This window comes from Carcharodon carcharias, chromosome 8 (genome assembly GCF_017639515.1).
Source record: "Carcharodon carcharias isolate sCarCar2 chromosome 8, sCarCar2.pri, whole genome shotgun sequence".
Taxonomy (NCBI): Eukaryota; Metazoa; Chordata; class Chondrichthyes; order Lamniformes; family Lamnidae; genus Carcharodon; species Carcharodon carcharias.
Genome location: NC_054474.1, coordinates 166,130,402 through 166,153,616, shown reverse-complemented (window position 1 = coordinate 166,153,616; position 23,215 = coordinate 166,130,402). Strand labels below are relative to the sequence as shown.

General features: G+C 43.0%; 1 protein-coding gene across 3 annotated transcripts in view; it reads left to right on the top strand.

Moving 5' to 3' along the window:
- Positions 1–23,215, top strand: part of mvb12ba (multivesicular body subunit 12Ba) — a 172,080-nt gene that overhangs the window by 16,519 nt on the left and 132,346 nt on the right. For all 3 annotated transcript variants that reach the window (XM_041194178.1, XM_041194177.1, XM_041194180.1), the window contains exon 2: positions 1,859–1,960. In XM_041194178.1, coding sequence (XP_041050112.1) covers positions 1,868–1,960 — 93 coding nt within the window. In that variant the 5' untranslated portion in view covers positions 1,859–1,867. The remainder of the gene's footprint in view (positions 1–1,858; positions 1,961–23,215) is intronic.

Here is a 23,215-nt window from a genome sequence, read left to right as displayed (position 1 = left end):
TCTTTAAAAGCCTCTAACTGTATGAGAAACTCCATCTCTGTCATAGAGTGGCAGAGATCAAAGGACTTTCCAACACATCAATGAGAGCTGTCTTTCCAAGTGCCCGACAAGCTACCAAATCACAAATTATGATTCTGGAGCAAGTAACTTCAGTTATATTATGGTATTAGCCACCTTTCATCCAGGGCTCCTTTTTTGATAAGTGGGGGAATACAGTTTGCTTTTTAAAAACTCACCTTTTAAAGTAACTTATTCCTGCTGCTATGGTGGAAAAAGGGGGTCAGTGGGAGTGGAATACAGAAATGTGGCCCAGTTGAGCTGCAATTGAATGTTTGAAAAAGAACTTGCATTAAATGCTATCCCACGCTGTACATTTATATTTGTATAGACGGGAGAATTGTTATTTGCCTTCTGCCCCCTGCACACACGTGTGCGCACCCCCACCCCCGCCACCAGCTCCAGCCCCAGGCCCCCAAAAAAAATGGTTTGCTCAGGATATTACTTTGTACTATTTCTTATTGTTGAAAGTAGGTAAGAATTATTCTGTAATTGTTTTGGCAGACTGGAGCAAGAGTAATTTCAGGGGGTAGTTTGTTTTTACACTCACCAGATAAGAAAAGCAGAACGATTTTTTAAACTAGACCTGAAGCAATATACTTCATTACTAATGTTAGAAGCTTTACTCTTCGGGACAAAAATGGAAAATCTATATTAAGTGATTTCACTGCTGTTCGATAATTAATGTATTGAGCACTTGAATGAAATCGGGTTGATTTAGGTCAATTCTACAGCCGTGCTGACAATACTCTGCAATTAAGACAACTCTGGTCTTCAACAAAATTTTATATCTGGCAATATTTTCTAATGTTCCACGTTGAAAATAATTATTTTAGACTTTATACCGTTTACATTCCTGTATGCAGTGATGTACTCTGCTGCAAAGCATCACCTTTCTGATAGCACAAGAATCCCAATCTTTGCCTTAAGTTTCATTCTTATTGAATTGTCTGACAAATCTGCTATGACTGTATTGATTCCTTTTTATTAAAACTGAAATGTCAATAATATGTTATGGCTGAATGTCATGTTGTAATGTACTCCCTTTTTTCGCTAAGTGATATTGTTTTTATGATGCACCTCGGGAGAATGTAAATGCCTTTTTGAGTCAGCTGCAGGCAGTATGCAGCCAATCTGTGGCACAAAGTATATATGCACTGAGCACAATTTTGATTTTGTGCTCTTCTTCCCTTCCTATTTCATCTCTTTTTCATTTTTGATGGTGTTTTTGTTTTTGAAACCTTCTGAAGCACGTTTTTCGATCTATTTATACTTGTTGCCAAAGAGCCTGTAAGAAACAAATGCAAACATGGAAGAAATGAAAGGGGCAAGATGCTTAGCTAAAACTCGGTGGCTTGTGACAATTTGCAGTGCAGTATTTTGTCTTTATCTTGCAGTACGTTGTATATAAGCCAACTGCTCCAGTTAATGTTCCTAGTACCTTGAGTCTTCCAGATCAATACTTGTTTGCACCACTGATTTATTCATGGAAATCTCTCTTCTAAATATCTTGATCTTCTGGATCAAAGCTACATTGCTGAATTGTCTAAAAGTTGCACTTAAAATTATTACAGAAGGGAACAACATGACAATGTTCCACTTAAGTCCTGTTCTGCTGCTGATGACATGTTTCTGTGGTTAGATCCGTTAATGTGGTTACTTTTCGCTGCAGCTAAGGGTTTTGAGTGTCTGCGACATTCTATGGTTGGTAGTGCAGCTATAGTATATCCTACGTTGTTGTTTGTATGCTTTTGGTAGTTCAAATTCAAGAAAGCTTGTATGTTTTTCTTTCTCTTTTCAGTGTCGTTCAATGATGCCTGAATTGTGGGATATGTCAATGGATCCAATTACTGGCGTAGGAGTGGTCTCATCTCGATATCGGGCACCGACCAGTTATGAAGTAGTGAGTACAGTACAAGTCTGTGATTTTGAGATTTTTTTGGGGTCTAATAGTATTTTCAAGTAGAAAACGTTTTATTTGAATCACCTGTCCATTTTCAGCCCCCACTGTCCCAAGAAACCTCATCCAAAAATGAAGGGGATTTTTTTAAATGAAATGCATTCTAACTAGCTTGACAATACTCCCCTCCCCACGGGTATAATTTTCCCAAGGGACTGCTTGTATCCTCCAAATCCCCTATTTGACATTTTATATGGTTATTGTTATCAAAAATTACATCTGAAGAATTTTTTAAATCTACAGTTTTTCATTTTAAATTTGCATTTCTTTATTCATAGTGTGTGCTACGCAAAAATTGCATTGTTTTGTGGAATCCACTGTTTGTTGAAAGATCGTTTGACAGGAGACCATTTTTCTTGTTTTTTTTTTAGCATTTCCTACCATTTCAATTTTTGTGCAACTTCTGATTTGTTTTCAAGCTTTCACTTAAACCAAACAAATGATAAAACAAGCATTTCTCTTAGTATTTCTAACTTGGACAAAGTTGCTTAACAAAGATAGCAAAGTGTTGCTGCTGTGGCATGTAGGAGCTGCTGGATACCAAGGTGACCTGGAGAAAACACATCTGTGGTAGGTATTTGCAGCTCAAGGAACTTCGGATCCAAGTTAAGGAGCTGGAGTCCGAGTTGCAGATATTGCGTCACGTCAGGGAGGGGGAAGGTTACCTGGACACTTTGCTCCAGGAGGTGGTCACACCCCACAGGTTAGATAAGTTGAATTTGGCCTGTGATCAGGGACAGGAGGATGTGACTGCAGGTGAGGCAGATATGGGGACCCAGAGGGTAGCGTTCAAGGAACCATAGCCCCTGAAATTGTCCAACTTTTATGAGGTTCGTGCAAGCTGTGTGGATGAGAGCAGGGACTGCAGGGAGGATGAATGAACTGACCATGGCTAAGAGGTACAGGGAGCCATTCAAGTGGGGGGAGGAAATAGGAACGTAGTAATGCTACGGGACAGTATAATTACGCGCATTGATACTGTTCCCTGCAGTCATAAGCATGAGTCCCGAAGGCTGTGTTGCTGTGTTAAGGACACCACCTCAGGGAGAGGAACTTCGAGTGGGAGGGGAGGGATTCAGTTGTCGCTGTCCACATTGGTACCAATGATGTTCATAGGACTAGAAAGGAGGTTCTGTTGAAAGAATTTGAACTGTTATGAGCTAAATTAAAAAGCAGAACCTCCAAGGTGGTAATCTCAGGATTAGGATTACTATCTGAGCCACGGGTAAACTGGCATAGGTTAAATAATGTCAAGGAATTAAATGCGTGGCTCAAAGGCTGGTGTGGGAGGAATGGGTTTCAGCTCATGGGGCACTGGCATCAGTACTGGGGTTGAAGGGAATTGTTTCGGAGGGATGGACTTCACTTGAACCATGCTGGGATCAGTGTCCTGGCGAATCAAATAACTAGAGCTGGAGAGAGGGCTTTAAACGAAATAGAGTTGGGGGGAAAGTTCTGGAAAGGGGATAAGTAGGCTTACAAAGTAAAAGGGTATGGCGGCATTGCAAGGCAACTACTTAGGTGATGATACCCTGAGTGTGACAGGAAGGGATAGAGTGTACAAACATTAAAAAAGCAGCAATAGGGTCAAAGGGGGAAAAATGGTAAAAAGGCAAAATTAATTGCTCTTTACTTAAATGCACGTAGTATTTGGAATGAAATAAATATTAACGGCACAAATAGAGATTAACGGGTATGATCTTATAGCCATTACGGAGACATGATTACAAGGAGATCAAAGCTGAGAACTAAATATTCAGGGGTATGTGACTTTTTGAAAAGACAGGCAGGAAGGAAAGGGTGCTGAGGTAGCTTTGTTAATATGAGGTGGAATAAGTACGATAGCAAGAAATAATCTTGGATCAGAAGATGTGGAGGTAAGGAATAACTCGGGGAAGAAGACGTTGGTGGGAGTAGTCTATAGGTCCCTTAACAGTAGCTATGATGCCGGACAGAGAATACATCAGGAAATAATGAGGGCATGTAAAAAAGGTAGCATATTAATCATGGGTGACTTGAATCTTCATGTAGATTGGGAAAATCAAATTGGCAGAGGTAGCCACAAGCAAATATTCATAGAGTGCATTCGGAACAGTTTCCTAGGACAATACGTTGTGGATCCAACCAAGGATCAGGCTTTTTTGGATCTGCTAATGTGTAATGAGGCAGTTTTAATTATTGATCTCAGAGTAAAAGGTCCCTAGGAAACACTGACCATAACATGGTGGAATTTAGCATTTGAGAGAGAGAAACCTACTTTGGAAACACCTGTGCTAAAATTTTAAATAAGGGTAATTACAAGAAATGAGGGCAGAGTTGACTGGGAGTGGACTGGCAAAGAGGTTTAGCAGAAAAGACGGTTGATGAATAATGGCAGACATTTAAGAAAATAGTTCATGACTCTCAACAAAGATACATCCCAGTGAGGAAGAAGAATTGTAGAGGGAGGTGTAAACCAACCATGGTTAACTTAGGAAGTTAAGGATAGTATCAAGGTGAAAGAAAATGCATACAATGTGGCAAAGATTAGTGGTAAGCCAGAGGATTGGGAAAGTTTTAAAAACCAGAAGATGACCAAAATATAATAGCGGGAGAAAATATACTTTGATGGTAAACTAGCAAGTAACATGAAAACAGACAGTAAGAGCTTCTTTAAATATATAAAAAGGAAGAGAGAGGCCAAAATCAATAGAGAATGTGACTGGGAAAATAATAATGGGGAACCAGGAAATGGCCGAGGAGTTGAATAAATACTTTGCATCAGCCTTCACGGTACAAAACAAAATAATCATGGGGAAAAATGGGGGGAAGAAATAAATACAATAACTATCACTAGAGCAAAAGTACTAGGGGAACTAATGGGGCTGAAGGCTGATAAGTCACCTGGACCTGATGGGTTCTATCCTAGGATATTAAAGGAAATAGCTGCAGAGATAGTGGATGCACTAGCAGTAATCTTCCAAGAGTCCTTAGATTCTGGAAAAGTCCCAGAGGATTGGAAAACTGCCAGCGTAACATCCTTATTCAAAAATGGAGAGAAACAAAAAACAGGTAACTATAGGCCAGTTAGCTTAACATCTGTCATTGTTAAGATGTTGGAGTCTATTATAAAGGATGTAATAGAGCATTTAGAAATACATAATCTAATCAAGCAGAGTCAGCATGGCTTCATGAAGGGGAAATCATACCTAACAAATTTATTAGAAGTCTTTGAGGAAGTAACAAGCAGAATAGATAAAGAGGAACCAGTAGATGTAATATATTTGGATTTCTAAAAAAATTGGTAATGTATCGCACATAAGGCTACTTAATAAGATAAGAGCCCATATGGTATTGTGGGTAGTATATTAGCATGAATAGAGGAATGGCTAACTAATAAACAACAGAGTTGAGATAAGGGGGGTATTTTCAGGATGGCAACCTGTAACTAGTGAAGTGCTACAAGGATCAGTGTTGGGGCCACAATTTACAATATATATTAATGACTTGGATGAGGGAAATGAATATACTGTCGCCAAGTTTGCGGATGACATAAAAATAGGTGGGAAGTCAAGTGGTGAGGATGACACAGAGTCTACAGAGGGATATCGACAGGTTAAGTGAGTGGGCAAAACGTGTGGCAGATGGAATATCATGTGGGAAAGTTTGAGATTATGCACATTGGCAGGAAGAATAGAGGAGCTGAATATTATTATTTAAATGGAGAAAGCTGCAGCACAGAAGGATTTGGGGGTCCTTGCGCATGAATCCCAAAAAGCTAACATACAAGCTCAGCAGGTAAGAGCAAATGGAATGTTGGCCTTTATTTCAAAGAGAATGGAGTATAAAAATAGGAAAGTCTTGCTAAAACTATACAAGGCACTAGTTAGACCATCCCTAGAATACTGTGAACAGTTTTGGTCCCCTTATCTAAAGAAAGGTATACTGGCATTGGAGGCAGTCCAGAGAAGGTTCACTAGGTTGATCCCGGGGATGGAGGGATTTTCTTATGACGAGCAGTTGAGTAGGTTGGGCCTGTACTCATTGGAGTTTAAAAGAATGAGAGGCGACCTTATTGAAATATATAAGATTCTTAGGGGGCGTGGCAGGGTAGATGCTGAGTTGTTGTTTCCCCTTGTGGGAAAGTCTAGGAACAAAGGGCATAATCTCAGAGTAAGGGGGTGCCCATTTAAAACAGATGAGGAGGAATTTCTTCTCTTAGATGGTAGTGAATTTGTGAAGTTCTTTACCACAGAGGGCTGTAGAAGCTGGATCGTTAAGTATATTCAAGGCTGAAATAGACAGATTTTTAATCAGTAAGGGAATCAAGGGTAATGGGGAAAAGGCAGGCAAGTGGAATTGAGGGTTATCAGATCGGCCATGATCTCATTGAATGGCAGAGCAGACTCAATGGGCTGAACAGCCTACTTCTGCTCCTACGTCTTATCGTCTTATGGTCTCGGTAATCTGCAGCAAAAATATTTTCTGCTTGGGCCTCCAGTAACATTATCTTGAGGTAAATGAATCATCTTCTTTGAATAGTAGTTGGTATAACTTTAAACACCCATCAAAAGCCAATAAGTAACAATAATCCCTGGAATTTTTATTTTAAAAAAGATATCCTTTTTGGCCTCTATAAACAGTGCATGTGTTCATCTATACAAGAATGGATATCTGTGGAGTGAGTTACAAGACTATAATTTGCTTGAGTGCTCCAGGTGATGTTTATAAGCTGCTTGAGATCCACTTCCCAGTTTGATGTGTGCAAACCCTTCTTTTAAATTACAGTCTCTTAATGTGTGCATTCTTCTGTGGATTATGATGAAGAATTGAAAATTTTCATAGATTATCTAACAATGTCCACCTTTTGTCAACATTCTGCCTGGAACTGTCATTATAAATTTGAACTATTAATTTTTGAAATTATTCATTGTATGAGAAAGCACTTGACATCATTACATAATTATTGGAATATACAATGAATTAATTTAAGTTTCAAGTACTCTGCCCCCACCCAAAACAACCCCCATCCATATTTCTTTGAGAGATCTTTCCACATTCTCCACTGAAGAACTTCTCTTTCACAATTTGTATTTCTGTTCAACCTCGCCTTGTCCTCTTGCTCCTTAAAGTCTTACCTTCCACATATCTATGCTCATGGCCACTTCCTCAACTTTTCCATCTCATCTGCTCTTTGCACTTCAATGGTCTCAATTAGAAACTGAGCCGTTCCTGACAACTTCCTTGTATGCCTTACCACATACATCCTGCACCACCCTTAACCCACATCATTATTTACCTGCTCCTGGAAAAAACTGTTCCTCTAAGTCAGTTAAAATTATAGTTTGAAATTGCCAGATGCCTAGCTTTTGCTTCTCCATACAGTTTGATACTTCAGTTGACCTGCTTAAATGCTGTCCATCTTTGATGTATGTCCTTGTCCTTACTTTTTTTCCTATCCTGGTCGCACCCCCAGATTTGAGGGGTGTAGATTGAGGATGCCATCATGCTGTCCTCTGACAAAACTGCTCACAACTCTGCATCATCCTGGAGAGCAAAGATAACCCTCGGCTTTTATTCTTCACTACCACCTGTCTCCTTAAATCCACAAGAACATAAGACATAGGAGCAGAAATTAGGCCATTCGGCCCATCGAGTCTGCTCCACCATTCAGTCATGGCTGATAAGTTTCTCAACCCCATTCTCCCGCCTTCTCCCCGTAACCTTTGATCCCCATACCAATCAAGAACCTATCTATCTCCGTCTTAAATACACTCAATGACCTGGCCTCCACAGCCTTCTGTGACAATGAATTCCATAGATTCACCACTCTCTGGCTAAAGAAGTTTCTTCTCATCTCTGTTCTTGAAGGTCTTCCCTTTACTCTGAGGCTGTGCCCTCGGGTCCTAGTCTCTCTTATTAATGGAAACATTTTCCCCATGTCCACTCTATCCAGTCCTTTCAGTATTCTGTAAGTTTCAATCAGATCCTCCCGCATCCTTCTAAACTCCATCGAGTATAGACCCAGAGTCCTCAAACGTTCCTCACATGTTAAGCCTTTCATTCCTGGGATCGTTCTCGTGAACCTCCTCTGGACCCTCTCCAGGGCCAGCACATCCTTCCTGAGATATGGGGCCCAAAATTGCTCACAATCTTCTAAATGTGGTCTGATCAGAGCCTTATAAAACCTCAGCAGCACATCACTGCTTTTATATTCTAGTCCTCTCGAAATAAATGCCAACATTGCATTTGCCTTCCTAACTACCGACTCAACCTGCAAATTAACCTTAAGAGAATCCTGGACTGGGACTCCCAAGTCCCTTTGCACTCCAGATTTCTGAATTCTCTCCCCGTTTAGAAAATAGTCTATGCCTCTATTTTTCCTACCAAAGTGCATGACCTCACACTTCCTCATGTTGTATTCCATCTGCCACTTCTTTGCCCATTCTCCTAACCTGTCCAAATCCTTCTGCAGCCTCCCCACCTCCTCAATACTACCTGTCCCTCCACCTATCTTTGTACCATCTGCAAACTTAGCCAGAATGCCCTCAGTCCCTTCATCTAGATCATTAATGTATAAAGTGAAAAGTTGTGATCCCAACACTGACCCCTGCAGAACTCCACTAGTCACCGGCCGCTATCCTGAGAAGGACCCCCTTATCCCCACTCTCTGCCTCCTGCCAGACAGCCAATCTTCTATCCATGCTAGTACCTTGCCTCTAACACCATGGGCTCTTATCTTACTGAGCAGCCTCCTGTGCAGCAACTTGCCAAAGGCCTTCTGGAAGTCCGAGTAGATAACATCCATTGGCTCTCCTTTGTCTAACCTACTCGTTACCTCCTCAAAGAATTCTAACAGATTTATCAGGCATGACCTCCCCTTGGTGAAACCATGCTGACTTTGCCCTATTTTACCATGCACTTCCAAGTATTCTGAAATCTCATCCTTAATAATGGACCCTAAATTACTGACGACCGAGGTCAGGCTAATCGGCCTGTAATTTCCCGTCTTTTGCCTCACTCCCTTCTTAAACAGGGGGGTTACATTAGCGATTTTCCAGTCCTCTGGGACCCTCCCTGACTCCAGTGATTCCTGAAAGATCACCACTAATGCCTCCACTATCTCTTCAGCTATCTCCTTCAGAACTCTGGGATGTAATCCATCAGGTCCAGGTGATTTATCCACCTTCAGACTTCACCTTCAAATCCCTGTTGCTTTCCGCCTCCACCCTCCCTGAAACAATGTGCAAGAAGTTCATGGGCTGCTTAGTCACTACGATTGACGTCAGTTGTTAGAGCTGCCTATGTTTCCTCCCTTCCTATTGCCCAACGAGCCAATGCCGCCTCTTGCCTCGCCCTGAAATTGACTCTGTAGGTGGAGACACTTGAAAGGGAGATAGGAAAGATGCAAAAGACTGAACTTTAATCTCCTATGGTTGCAAAAAGAAAAGACTGATTACAATGTCTCAGCAGGCATTTAAAATCCATCTCTTGATTCATATCTCAAAATGTGTAAAATGGTTGGAGATTAAAGAAAACAAACTTTGGGCGCAAGACATGGTTTTGTTTTTTCCCCTAACAGGAACATACAAGGAAAAATGGGTTAAAAAGCTAGCTGCAGAGCAGTGGAGTGTGTGCTAGTGTGCTGTAAGGGTGACCAACTAGTCTCCCTTGCAGTTTCAAGCAATGTCTCTCCCTCCCTCTGGTGCCTGCCGCCCCCCCCATCTCTGTCTCTGTCTGTCTCTGTCTCTCTCTCTCTCTCTCTCTCTCTCTCTCTCTCCCTCTCTCTCTCTCTCTCCCCCCCCAGCTCCCTCCCTCCCTCTGTGTGTGTGTGTGTGTGTGTGTGTGTGTGTGTGTGTGTGTGTGTGTGTGTGTGTGTGTGTCTCTCTCTCCCCAGCCCCTCCGTCCCCATCCCCCCTGTATTTCTCTCTCTCTCTCCCCCCGCCCCCTCCCTCCCTCCCTCCCCCCGTGTCTCTCTCTCTCTCTCCCCCTCTGTCTCTGTCTCTCTCTCTCTCTCTCCCTCCCCCGCCCTCTCCCGCCCCCGCCCCCTCCCTCCCTCTGTCTCTCTCTTTCTCTCCCCTGCCCCTTCCCTCCCCCCCTCTGTTTGTCTGTCTCTCTCCCGCCCCCTCCCTCCCCCCTCCCTCTGTCTGTGTCTCTCTCTCTCTCTCTCTCTCTCTCTCTCTCTCTCTCTCTCTCTCTCTCTCTCTCCCCCCCCCCCCTCCCCCTCCCCCTTCCCCCTTCCCCCTCCCCCTCCCCCTCCCTCTGTCTCTCTCTTTTTCTCCCTCCCCCTCCCTCTGTCTCTCTCTTTTTCTCCCTCCCCCTCCCTCTGTCTCTCTCTTTCTCTCCCTCCCCCTCCCTCTGTCTCTCTCTTTCTCTCTCTCCCCTGCCCCTTCTCTCTCTTTCTCTCTCTCCCCTGCCCCTTCTCTCTCTCTCTCTCTCTCTCCTTCCCCCGCCCCCTCCCTCCCCCCTCTGTCTCTGTTGCTAGAGGCAAGGTTCAGCAAAGCCACAATTAAAAAGGAAATATGATGGCCTCTTCAGCCAACCTGCAGAACCGTGTTTCCAAACCAACTGCTAAACTGCCTAAGTCAGCTCTACTGGAATCACCCAACTTAACGGCCGCAACGTTTTGCCATCTATGTCTCATGGACAAGTCAAACGCTTATTCATATGGTGTTTTATTTAGACTCTTAATTTCTCATTTCTGATCTGTGTGAATGTGTTTTGCACTTTTATTATTTTTCTTGGGTTTTTAGTAACTAATAAACTTACTCTTTCTTTGACTCAGGCCTGGTCAAGCTGGCTCCTAAAATAAATAATTGCATCTGCACTGGGAAAAGGTATCCATGGGGGAAGAGATCCCTTTTAAATTAACCTTGTTGCAACCAACCGAGAGGATTGAATAAAGAAGGGGAGTCACTCATTCCTCCTCACCCCTGAGCATAACAAAATTGGGGCCGTGTTCAGGATGTTAACAAATTGGGGACCTTGCCCGGGGACTGGTCGCAACAAATTGGGAGCTCAGTGCCAGGGTAGTTCCCACAGACAAAACACAAGAATTAGAGTGAAGAAAGTAAATTGTTCCTTTGAAACCAATTTTAAAAATCCGCAGAAAGGTTTTCTTGAATCTGCCCTCCTAAAGTGTAAAAATGTCCACATTTGATGCCAGTGTTTTTACAGAGGGAAGTGACGTTAGTTATGAAAATTTAACAGTTCTGCCCCTTGAACAGGTTAAAAGAGCTAACGAGGCTCTTAAGATTAGAATTTCTCCCGAAAGCCTTTTGAAAAGGGGTGGCCAATGGCCTACGGGTGGAAATCGAGGACAATGAAACTGATAGAATAGCGCTAGAGAGATTAAAATTAGAATAGTGGAAATTAGAATTTCAGGAAAGAGAAAAGGAAGGGCAAAAGGAGAAAGAGGGAAAGGAAAGAGGGAACGAGGAAGGACAAAGGGCATCGAGAGAAAAGAGACAATTTCAAGTCAGGGAATGGGAGTTTAAGGTAAAACCGCTCGAGCTGAGGGGCAAGAATCTTACTGTGTGTCCCTCGAAGACACCACTAACTCAGACTTAAGGGTTGAGGCAACCCGGTTTGCTCATTTAATTCCTAAGTTTGATGAAGCAGAGGTGGAAGCCTCCTTTATCTCAGAAATTTTGAGTGGTTAGCGCAGCAATTAAAGTGGCCAGTCCAACATTGGTCCCTAATACTGCAGAGTAAGCTTTCAAGAGAAGTTCACGAGGTTTACTCCCTCTTGCTTGAGGAATGTGTCACTGACTGAGACAGCAAAAAGGGCTATTTCGGATGTTTTAACACTTGGTGCCAGAGGCATACTGTCAGAAATTCTGTACCTTCAGAAAATGGCCTGATCGGATGTACCTGAAACTTGAAAGGCCCAAGCAACTTGCTTTTGACCAGTGGGTGCGGGCATTTAAAACAGAAGCCACTTACAAAGACCTCCGTGAAATAATTCTCCTCGAGTTTTAAAAACTCCCTACCCTTTCCAATAAGAACATACCTAGAGGAGCAGGGGAGTCTGTCACAGGAGGCAGGCAGGCAGCTAGACTGGTGATGGTTATGAGCTGATCCGCAAACCTTTCTCTCAGAAAAGACCCTCCCCTAGTCACCCCCCCCCAACCAACTGGAAAGGGTAGAGTTGGAGAGGGCGTTAGGAAAACTGGGCACTCATGGGGGAGAAAAAAATGCTGGGTGCCCTCCTCAAGACAGAAAGGGTGGTGCTGAGATGAAAAGCGAGGCCAAGGAGCCGATGTCTTTCAGCTGCCAAAAGGTAGGGGTATGTCCGGGCCAACTGCTGGAGGTTATAGGAAGAAACCGTGGGATTTATTGGAGCACATGCACCCCGTGCAGAGAATGGGAGTTAGTCAGAGAGCATAGCAGACCTGGCCATGGAACGGATTGTGGCTGTGATTCACTGTGGATGTACTCATGAGAGTGCAGGTGAGGTTAAACAAATCGCTGAGAGTTACAAGGATTTTCTATCTGAATGAAAGTTGACCACATTTCCCCAAGGTGCAGCGAGTAAGCCGAGAGTAATACTGAGGGATACAGGGGCTAGCCAAACTCTACTGCTGGGAAAAGGCCATGACCTTCCCACCAGAGAGTGCAGTAAGTGCCAAGGTGTTGGTAAAGGGGATTGAAGAAGGGTACATGCCCATCCCCTTATACAGGGTGCGTCTGGAGTGCAACCTTGTGTCAGGACCCTGGGAGTCGTCCCCAGTTTGCCTGTGGATGGGGATGACCTGTTCCTCGGCAATGACCCGGCGGGATCAAAGGTAATCGCATCCCCAGTGGTCTCAGAGAAGCCAACTGAGGTCAGGGAGACAGGACAGCTGCAGGAGAAAGTGCCTGGCATTTTCCCTGACTGTGTGGTAACGCAGTCTATCGCCAGACAGGCTCCATCAGAGGAGGCTGAAGTGACACTGCAAACAGAAGACCCTGTGGTTTGGTTATCTGAAACATTTTTCTAGAAGACCCCAAGGAGGTAATAAATAGATCCTCCTTGGCAAGAGCCCAGCAAGCTGACCCACTGTTTAAAAACTTTAGCTCGGGCTATCCACACTGAAGCTGAGGCAAAGCAGTCCCTGAATGCTACTACATTAAAAATGTGGTGCTAATGAGTAAATGGAGACCCCCTCACAGACCTGCAAATGAGGAGTGGACAGTGATCTACCAGGTTTGGTGTCGCCGAGGTACTGTAGGGAAATGTTACAGTTTGCTCAAGATATTCTGATGGCTGGGCACATCGGTATGTGCAAAACACAAGCCTGCATCAGCCAGTATTTTTACTGACCACACTTCCACAGGGATGTAGTCAGGTTTTACAGAAGCTGCCACATCTGCCAGGTTGTGGGAAAACACCAGCCTGCAATAAAGCTTGCACCTATGATTCCCGTGCTGACTTTTGGGGAACCATTAGGCAAGGTGTTAGTGGACTGTGTGGGGATACCAGTATATCCTTACCATCATCGACGTAGCTACCTGCTTCCCAGAGGCTGTTGCCCTGAGAACGATATCTGCCAAAACAGTTATGAGGGAATTAACCCAATTTTTAACAGGGATGGTCTGCCCACTGAGATTCAGTTGGATCAGGTCTCAAATTTCATGTCAAAAAATATTCCAGGAAGTCATGGGTAACCTGGGCATGATCCAGCTGAAGTCATCAGCGTATCACCTGCAGGGTCTCTAGAAAAGTACCACCAGACCCTAAAAAGAATGATCAGGGCATACCGCCACAAGTGCTCCCGTGACTCGGTTAAAGGACTAGGTTTTCTTCTGTTTACTACCAGGGACTCGCCTAATGAGTCCACCAGTTATTTTACTCCATTTGAATTAGTTTAGGGGCACCAAGAACAAGAGCCTCTGAAACTAATCAAAGAGAGATTTTTAGAACGGGAGGAAGCCTCCATGGTGGACTATGTAGCAGTGTCCCGGGAGCAACTCATGATGTGGCCTGAGAACACTTAAAAAAAATCTCCCAGGCAGCTGTGAAGAAACGGGCAGCCAAACATGCCAGGGCCCAAATGTTTCAGCCAGAAGACTGATCGTGCTCCTACCAATACCAGGTGAACTCTTAAAAGCCCATTTCAATGGCCCATACAGAGTAGCAAAGCAGCTCGGGGAAGTAAACTATCTAATTGAGACCCCAGATTGAGGGAAGAAGCAAAGGCTGCGCCAGGTCAATATGATAAAGCAATATCACAGCTGAGAAAGGGACAAGCAGGTAACGGGCCGTCCCATTGCCTCCATCCTGGTGGATGAGGGTGGCAGTGAGGATGAATTGGAGGGAGATGTGGGTAAGGCCCACATTGAATCCCCTACACTCAGCTAACCAACACAGATACTGGCAAACTTAGACTCTTTATTCACCCACCCAAGTGCAGAACAGCAAGCAGACTTGACAGGCTACTCACTGCATTTAACGGCTTATGCAGGGACAAGCCAGGCTGCACCATACTAGCTTCACGTGAATTGGATGTGGGAGAGGCCCTTCCCATAAGGCGGCTCCCTATTGTTTAGGCCCAGAAAAGCTGGCCCAGATTTGGGAGGAGTTAACTACATGCTGGAGCATCAACGAATAGAGCCTAGCAGCAGTAGCTGGAGCTCCCCAGTTGTGCTCATTCCCAAGCCGGGCAGCCCCACAAGGTTCTGCTTTGACTACTAAAAGTTTAATGCAGTGACCAGAGCCGACTCCTACCCAAAAGCGCGGCTGGAAGACTGCATAGATAGGGTAGTAAAACAGCCTACATTGCAAAGATAGATTTACTTAAGGCATACTGGCAGGTTCCCTTGACTGCCTACGTGAAGGAAATCTCTGCTTTCGTAACTCCGGATGGGAGATACCAGTGTTTAGTCATGCCATTTGGACTCTGAAACACCCCAGCCACCTTTCAAAGAATGATGAATCAGGGAGCGGCTAGCTTATCTGATTGTGTAGTATACCTAGACAACCTCCTAGTGTACAGTGACACCTGGGAAACTCACTTAGGGCAACTGGAAGCCCTTTTCCAGAAAGTACAGTCAGCTGACCTATTGGTCAATCTTGCAAAGAGTGAGTTTGCTAAGGCTCAGGTGACCTATCTAGAATACGTTGTAGGTCAAGGACAAGTACCGCCCAGGCCTACAAAGGTACAAGCAGTAGCACAGTTCCTCATTCCCACAACAAAACGGGAAATCATGGGGTTCTTTGGGGTGTGTTGGTTCTACTGCAATTTTGTCCCAGAAATCAGTATAGTAGCTGCCCAGCTGACAGACCTGTTACAGAGAAAGGAGAAGGTGGTGTGGATTGAGAAATTCCAGGCAGCTTTCGAAAAGCTGGAAGCCATTTTAATAGGTGAGCCTGTGCTTGCAGCTCCAGATTTTAACCAAGCATTTAAAGTAGCTATCGATGCGAGTGACATTGGGGCAGGGGCTGCTCTCCTCCAGGAAGACAAATCAGGGATAGAGAGAGACCGATATGATACCTTTAATAAACTAAACAATCATCAGAAACGGTACTCCACTGTGGAGAAGGAAACCTTCAGTTTAGTACTGGCTCTCAAACACTTTGAGATATTTGTCTGAAATGGATACAGAGAGACCACAGTCTGTACTAACCACTACCCTTTAACCTTTGTGGAAAAATTCAAGTCGCAGAACGCTAGGTTATTCTGTTGGAGTTTGTTTCTCCAACCATATCACCTAAAAATCACCCACATTGCCGGGAAATAAAATGTAATTGCAGACGCCCTGTCCAGAATTTGAAGAGACACGTTTAGAGCTGAGGAGATAATATTGACCAATGCTAGGAGAATGAATGTCTATGTGTGTTTGTTTAATGATTTTTTTTCTTACCCTTGTAATGAAATGAGAATGAATCACTCTCCCTCTCTCTGTGTGTCCCTCTTTTTGACTCAAGCCTGGTTAATACATTTGGACTCGGAAAAGGTATCCACGGAGGAAAGGATCCTTTTTAAATTAACTCTGTTGTGACCAACTGAGGAGTTGAATAAAGAAGAGGAGCCAGCTCATACCTCCTCACCGGGAGCGTAACAAAATTGGGGTCCCGTTTGAGAAATTGACAAATTGGTGGATCCTCGCCCTGAGACCGGCCGTAACACCATGAGGCACATGTTTTGCTCCTTTAAGCCCAGCTCCACTAAAATGCTAACCATCTAACTTTTGTGAACTGTCACCCCGTCTTCAACCTCTTCTTTGAACACGTTTTTGCCTCTACCTGCGTCTGTCTTTTCTGCAACTCCATATTTGAATCTCCAATCAGTTTCCATCTGGGCTACAGCACTGAAATGGTGCCAGTCAAAGTTGCAAATGATGTCCTCTGTGACTGACCATGATACATTATATGACCCTTGTCCTTGTCAACCCCTCTGTGGCTTTTGATGCTGTCATAAAAAAAATTATTTATGAAGTGGATAAAAACAAAGCTCTGAGATCTTAGATCATTCACAAACAAGGACCAAACTTATGATTGCGTTAACAAGATCTTCCTCCTGCATGGGCTATTTTCTGTTTGCTGTTGTGTATTCAGTTTGTATTACAGTATAGATCTCATTTTGTTTCAGATGAATGGCTATGATGGGGATTACTACAAGCTTAGCCAGCACTTTAATATTTCCAATTGTGTCATATAAGCTGCTGCTGCCTTTCTCCATAAGCAACAGTGCTAAGCAAATCCTCTTACTGACGAAAAAGTATTAAATTTGTCGACAGATGTTGCAATTTTCTAAGTGAGCTGTAGTGAATTTTTTGGTTCGTGATTGCATACAAAGACAGAATTTGTAACAATTTTCTCCGTTAATGTGTTAGAAGACATGTCATTACTGTCTGCACAAGTGTAGCAAACCAGCATGGATACAATGGGTGGAATGGCTCCTTCTGTCCTGTAACCATTCTATGATTCTTAGTGTGGTCCTGGTATTGTAAGGATAATGTCAGTACAAAGGAAGGAGGCCATTTTGAACTCAGAACGTAAACCTACAGTTCACTAGTCTCAGCATCAATCTGTTTAACAAGCTTCCAAATTTAATACTGCAATCCTACCTAGAAGACCCAGACCCTTCTGTATGTTTTTCATTTAAAATAAAAAGTAACTGGTCCCACAATGAGATGTCCTTAGCTATTGAAATCAGTTAATGTTATGGTTGTCACTCAAATGATATTCAATTCTAAGAGGTGATTCCCATAATTGCATTTGAGTCTTGCTTTAAGGAGGCCGTACTTAGTTTATATGTATGTTTTCTTTATAATATCATTATTAGTTGGGGTCCAGTGAAAATTGTCACTAGAAGTAAAATCAATCACTCCCTATAATAGAAGCACAGCATTGAGGTTAATCTATGGCCTGTAGTTATGCCCCTTGCCCCTGTCAAAAATGTATGCTCAGACTGCTTCTCACAGCCCTAGCTGTACTCTGCACACCAAGTAAAGCACTGTAATTAGGAATTTCTCCCTTTGTACTGAAACAAACAAATGGGAAATGTTAGCTTGGATATGGAACAGCAATAGATTTTTAATGCAATGAACATGCCAAGGCAGCTCATAATGGGCATAAGAGAAAAGATCAGATGATGAGCTTTGCGGGACAACTGAATACTTGGTCAAAGAAATGGCTTTTGCGAGGTTTTTAAAAGGAGGGGAGGGAAGTAATCAGGTCTGGAGTTGTAAAGGCATGAATGACAGTTTCAGCATTGGTGGAAAGGAGATAGTTGGGGATGCAAGTAGTGCTGCTGAGACGGAAGTTGGCAGTTTTTGTGCTAGAGAGGGTATGCAGTCCAAAACTCATGGTTTGCAGGACATCAAGGTTGTGAGCAGTTTGTTGAGGCTGAGACAAAAGCTGAGGAGGCGGAAGCAATCTTTGACCAGGGAACAGGATTTGCAATAGTCCCTGAAGGTGCAAGCTTCAGTTGTCTTGATTTTTTTTGGTTGGGTTGGAACAAGCTGCAATTCATCAAAACCAGATGATTGACATGTAGTCTGACACCACAGAAGCAGTTGCAAGGTAGGGAAAGGTGGTGCAAAGTTGCATTTTTGTGTAATTGTATTATAAATGAGAGGTTTTCGACGATCATGTTTTGGAACTGTGTCTTTAATTTACTGTGAGGTGGGGGATGAAAGAGGTCATGTCCTGAATTCTTCTGGATGGTTTGATCCTTAAAGATTATAGCACGGGGGTGCAGGTTGTTTCACTGGGAAGAAGGTGCAAGGTTTTCACACCTACGGACAAAGGCAAGGCATCCGTGCAGATGGATGGACGATTAGTCTCCAATATCCCAGGAAAGTATTGGGAATGTTAAGTTTTGTAAACGGTTATACTTCTACTATCTTGTAAGTAAATACAAGTCTTTAAAATAGCTATTTAGCATTTCTATCTGGATACAAGGCCCATGTGATTTACATTGCCACAGAGATGGATTTTGGGAGGGGAAGAGCCCGTAGGAAGCCATTGTAGGATTGGGTTACAAGTTTCCTTAAAGGTATCATTGAACTTCACAGAATGTGTCAGGTAAAAATCTGAGAGAGGAGAGATAGTGGCAGCAAGTCTCTATTCGCACTCATTCAAAGTGCAGGTGGGAGCTTGCACTTGGATTGAAGAGACCAAGGTTGTGAGTGTTTAAAATTTGCCTAGCTTTGACAATAGGGAGGGATCTCCTTGGTAACTTGCACCATGAAAGTCAGTTCAGGGGTTAGAACTCATTCGGCTGGAAAAGGAAAAAGGAGCCAGGAATCACTTTAGATTGACTCCTGGAGGATGGACTTAAGGGACAGAGTAAAGTATAACATAGCGGGAGATTTTTGGTTGTTTTAAATGTTAAAGGTTTTTTGTAATTTAGAGTTTAAGGTGCCTACTAAAATGGTGTTTAGTCAATGTTGCTTTTAGTTTGTGTGTTATGGTAAAAGTCTTAAATCTTGTGAACTGGAAGCAGTACAGTGGTAAAGATTTGCAATTTCTTTAAAAGGTCTGTGGAATCTGTAATTGTTTTAAAGAATGTTTGAAAATTACTTTTCAGAGTTTGCATCATTTGTAAAGGGACCAATTGTAATTTTCATGGATATTAAGAAATACTGGTCCATGTGACCTGGTGACCCTTGAGCTGGAAGCAGTACCAACGTGAAAGAAGTTAAGATATAGGAGCTGTGTGGTCAGAGACAAAGAGCTAGAGCAGGGGTACAGCCCCACAAAACTGGAGCAGAACACTTTTTTCCCCTCACATTTTATACAGCTTTGCCCTTGGGCAGATGGGTAGATGGGATTGCTTAGTCTCATTGTTTTGGATTGTAAGTGAAGTATAAAGTTTTCTTTTGCCTCTGGAATTCGAATAAAGTGTAAAGGTGGATGTGTTTTTTCAAAAAAAAATTGTACAAGCATCTACCCAGTCACTTCATTCAGTATATCTGAATTCAATTTTTAAAAATTCTCATTTTGCTCTGTTACTTATGGTACGCTTTTCAAATTATTGGATATCCTTTTTAATACAAAATTGACTTTGTATTCTCAGGAGTAGACTGTCCAATTGAGCTGTGAAGAACAAGGAAATGTTACAGATTTTGTTCTTCTAAACTTGGGTTGTGCTAGACTAGAGAACCCAATTACCCAATGCCCGGATGAAGTAATGGTGGTTCCAGGTCTGTCACTGATGATGATAGAAATTGAACTATTTAAAGCGACTAGAAATATTGCATAGCATTTAAAGCATCCTGTTCTCCCTAAAAGAAGCATCTTGATATTTGATTTTTTTTTTACTTTTTTAATGGCAGAAGTACAGGATATGTAAATGTATTGCAAATCAATACGAGGTGTCTCACAGCAAAGGTAAGCCACCTTCAAAAATGAAAGAAATAATGAAGAGTCCAGTATGCTAGATAACATTTGAAAACTGCCATTGCTGCAATTTTGTATGTCAGTGCATGAAAAAGATATCCGTGACCTGGTTTCAAAAGCACTGTTAGCTTTGTATTGTGTATTCGGTGCTTGCTTCATGTTACTGTGCATCAGCAGGTAGTGAATTTCATTAGTGTGATTGTCGAACTGTTGCTTTGACAGTTTCTCTCAAAAATATGTATGTCATGTTAGGTGATTTGTGAAAAAGGCCAATATGTCTGTATGCTTTGGGTATCAGTAGTCTCAACTGGTAGAGTAGAGGTTCCCAAACTTATTCTGTACTCCCTTCCAGATCTGCCAGTCTTCCACCTGCCCCTACCAGCATACAAGTTTAATATTTTAACCTCTTTACTGCCCACGCATTGTGTAAAATGCACAAATTATAATACATTTGAAACAATGCCTTGGCAGTACTACTTGTGTTAGGAAATAGAGATAGATTAAGCAAGTTATATTGGTATTTGTAGGTGTTAGGAATGAGTTCTAGCTTTAAAGTTTAAGTTTGATTTGTATTTCTGTGTCTGTATGTTAAGAAAAGGTCAGGTTGAGTTTTAGTTTCACTTTAAAGGTGCCTGCATTGCTAATGAGAGTTTACGACTGCAAGAGAAGTTAAGTGTAAACAGAGGAGAAAAAACTGGGTTGTTGCGCAGCAACAGGGGTCCAGAGAGGCAGGTCCCTCCCAGAGAAGAAACTAGGCACAGCACTTTTGATTTGGAAGGTGTTTGAGTCAAGTTGGTTTTGAAGACAGCTGCCAAGCAGAAGCAGCCTAAATGGGGCAGATAGCCAGTCCCAAGCTAAAGTTGGTTGAAAGTAACTGCCAGAGAGATAGAAGAAAGTCCCCAAGAATCAAGGGGATTGGAACAGGAGAAAGTCCCAAGCAGACCTTCTAGTCAATGGAAGGACAGGAACCTGGCAAAAGCTCTGTTAAGTGAAGTTAAGAGTGAGGAACAGAGAAAGGCTCCAAGCTTCAAGCTTAAAGCTCCCAGCTGCAAGAAGCAGGTCAAAATGATATAAAGGCTTGTGAGAAGTCAGAAGGCCCAAAGAGGCAATTGAAGGTCTGTAACTCTTTGCTATGGGCATGTGAAGCAGTGGCGTACTGTTGACAGCTGAATCGGTGAGAGAGTGCATGGAAGAAAGCTTGAACGCATATGGTGACCCAGGGGAGAGGAACATCGAAAGGAGAGTTCAAAACCCTGGAGGCAAACCCTTGCTGAGGGTGTCTGAGAGAAAGCGTCAGTTTGGGAGAAGATTCCAAAGTGAGTCCTTGGAGAGTGGAGATTGGAAACCCTCGTGTGAAAAACGGAGTTTGGTGACACTGGTTTGCTCACGGTGTGACAAACATCTGGGGGGGAAGTTGATGAGAGATCCATAGCATCTAGTTGAGGTGTCACTTGGTTTCAGAGGCTGGTGTGTCTGACTACAGGTTGCCTGTTGGTTTACATGGACTGTGTACATACTGTGGACATTAGAGTATCAGCTTTTGTAACTTGCATTGCCCTTACAAATTTGTGTATATCTGTTAAGATATGGTTGTGAGTGAAGAAGTATTGTTATATAGTTCATCCCTTCTTGTTAAGTAAATGTTTTATTCTTTTGTTAAAAGTTCATTAGCTGACTCTGGTGATTCTGTTCAGTAGCCACTCTCCATGTATCTAAACAAACAAATAAAAGTTAGGATCTATCGAGCTGGGTTCCACCCTGGGATCAGGCTTGTTCAGGGGTAACCTCAGTTGGGGATCATAATATCATTGACCTATCTTGACCCCCCATCCCATTACATATTACATTTAAATTACTCATTCGAAACAAATTCCCTTCATAGCCTTGCTACACGGCATCGCATCAGTGTCCTGCAACTTACACTAGCTTCTGTGACATCCTTCAGTTCTCTGATTTTGACTTTTTTTATCTCACCACTTGGGGATCCTTTGGGGCATTAGTTTCACTCCTCCTCTGATCACCCCCGCATGTCCACCGATGCCTGCTACTTTAAAAGTCTTCTCGGAACCCATTTTTTTTGGCTTGACTTCGGTCACTACTGCCCCCCCTCCCCCTCCTTACTAATCTCTCCCTTGATAATTTCTCTCCTTTTCCCAGCCAATGTTCATTTGTGAAATCTCTTGGGATGTTTTGCTTTACAATAAAGGTGCTATATGAGAGCAAGCTTTTGCTTGTTTTAACTACACAGGCTATTGTATTGGACCTACACGCAAATCAGTGGAACTTTATTCATCAAGACAATACCCCTTTAAATGTTGGTATTATCATACACACACTTATATAAAATATAATATATTTTGTAAATGGACTGTTAAATGATGATAGCCTTTCTGATTCTGTGATATCAGGTGTTAGATTTTTTTCAAAAATGTTGGGTAAACTCTGAATTTCATCCCCAAGTGGGTGAAGTTTTCAGCCATTCCTGTTCCACACCACATTTTGCTGGGAACTGATTAGCCTCACCGGCTCTGCCTAGTTCTTTACACTGCTCAGCGTCAGCAGGATCCTGCAGGAACAAGACTCCTGTTGAAGTGCAGAGACTCCCCACTGTGGTGAATGACTTACTCCTGCTTCCCTGGAGAAGCCAGCCTATAGACACAAAGAGTCTCCTGGAGCTCATGGTAGATGGTTGAGGTCAGTGGGCTGGAGCACTTGATCCCCTGCTCCTCCAGACCCCACTAGTCCATCTCCAGCTCGGACTCACATGCCCTTCGGAAACTGCTGGCTGTCATTGAGTTGTCTTGTTCCTCCAGGCAAAAGGCCATTTAAGTGCGGGTGATTGTTTCCTCCTTCCGGATGGTTAATTGCTCTAGGTGACCCTGCTGGCTCCGATTAGTTTGGAAGAGGACACGTCCACTATAGAGATCTCTGAACTATATTAGGAAGCTCAAGAGCAGGATGAAGGATCCCTGGCAGCCACCTAGCACAGAGACCTTTCTCCCAGGGCAAGGCCAGCAGCCTATCTTTTGGCTACGTGGCACACCCTTTGGAGAAAAATACAATAGGCAGAGCAAACATTTGGCAGGAAGCATCCTAACTTCTTGTTTTTTTGCATGCACGTGCACAGATGCAAGGAAAATCAATGAATTTTTTAAAATGAAGAAAAGATGGTTAAATATCTCCAGTAGACCTTAAATCCACCATTAGACAATTTCTCCTATGTAGCTCCCCCCACTCCAAGAGATGTCTTGTGTACCCTGAGGGTACAAGCACCAGAGCTTGGGAACCCCTGAGGGTGTGTGGAAAAGTAAGCTGTTTTCAGAGCGCAGTAGTACACAAACACCGTTAAAGTGCTTGCCTATGAGATAATAAATTGCTCTCCACAGTTT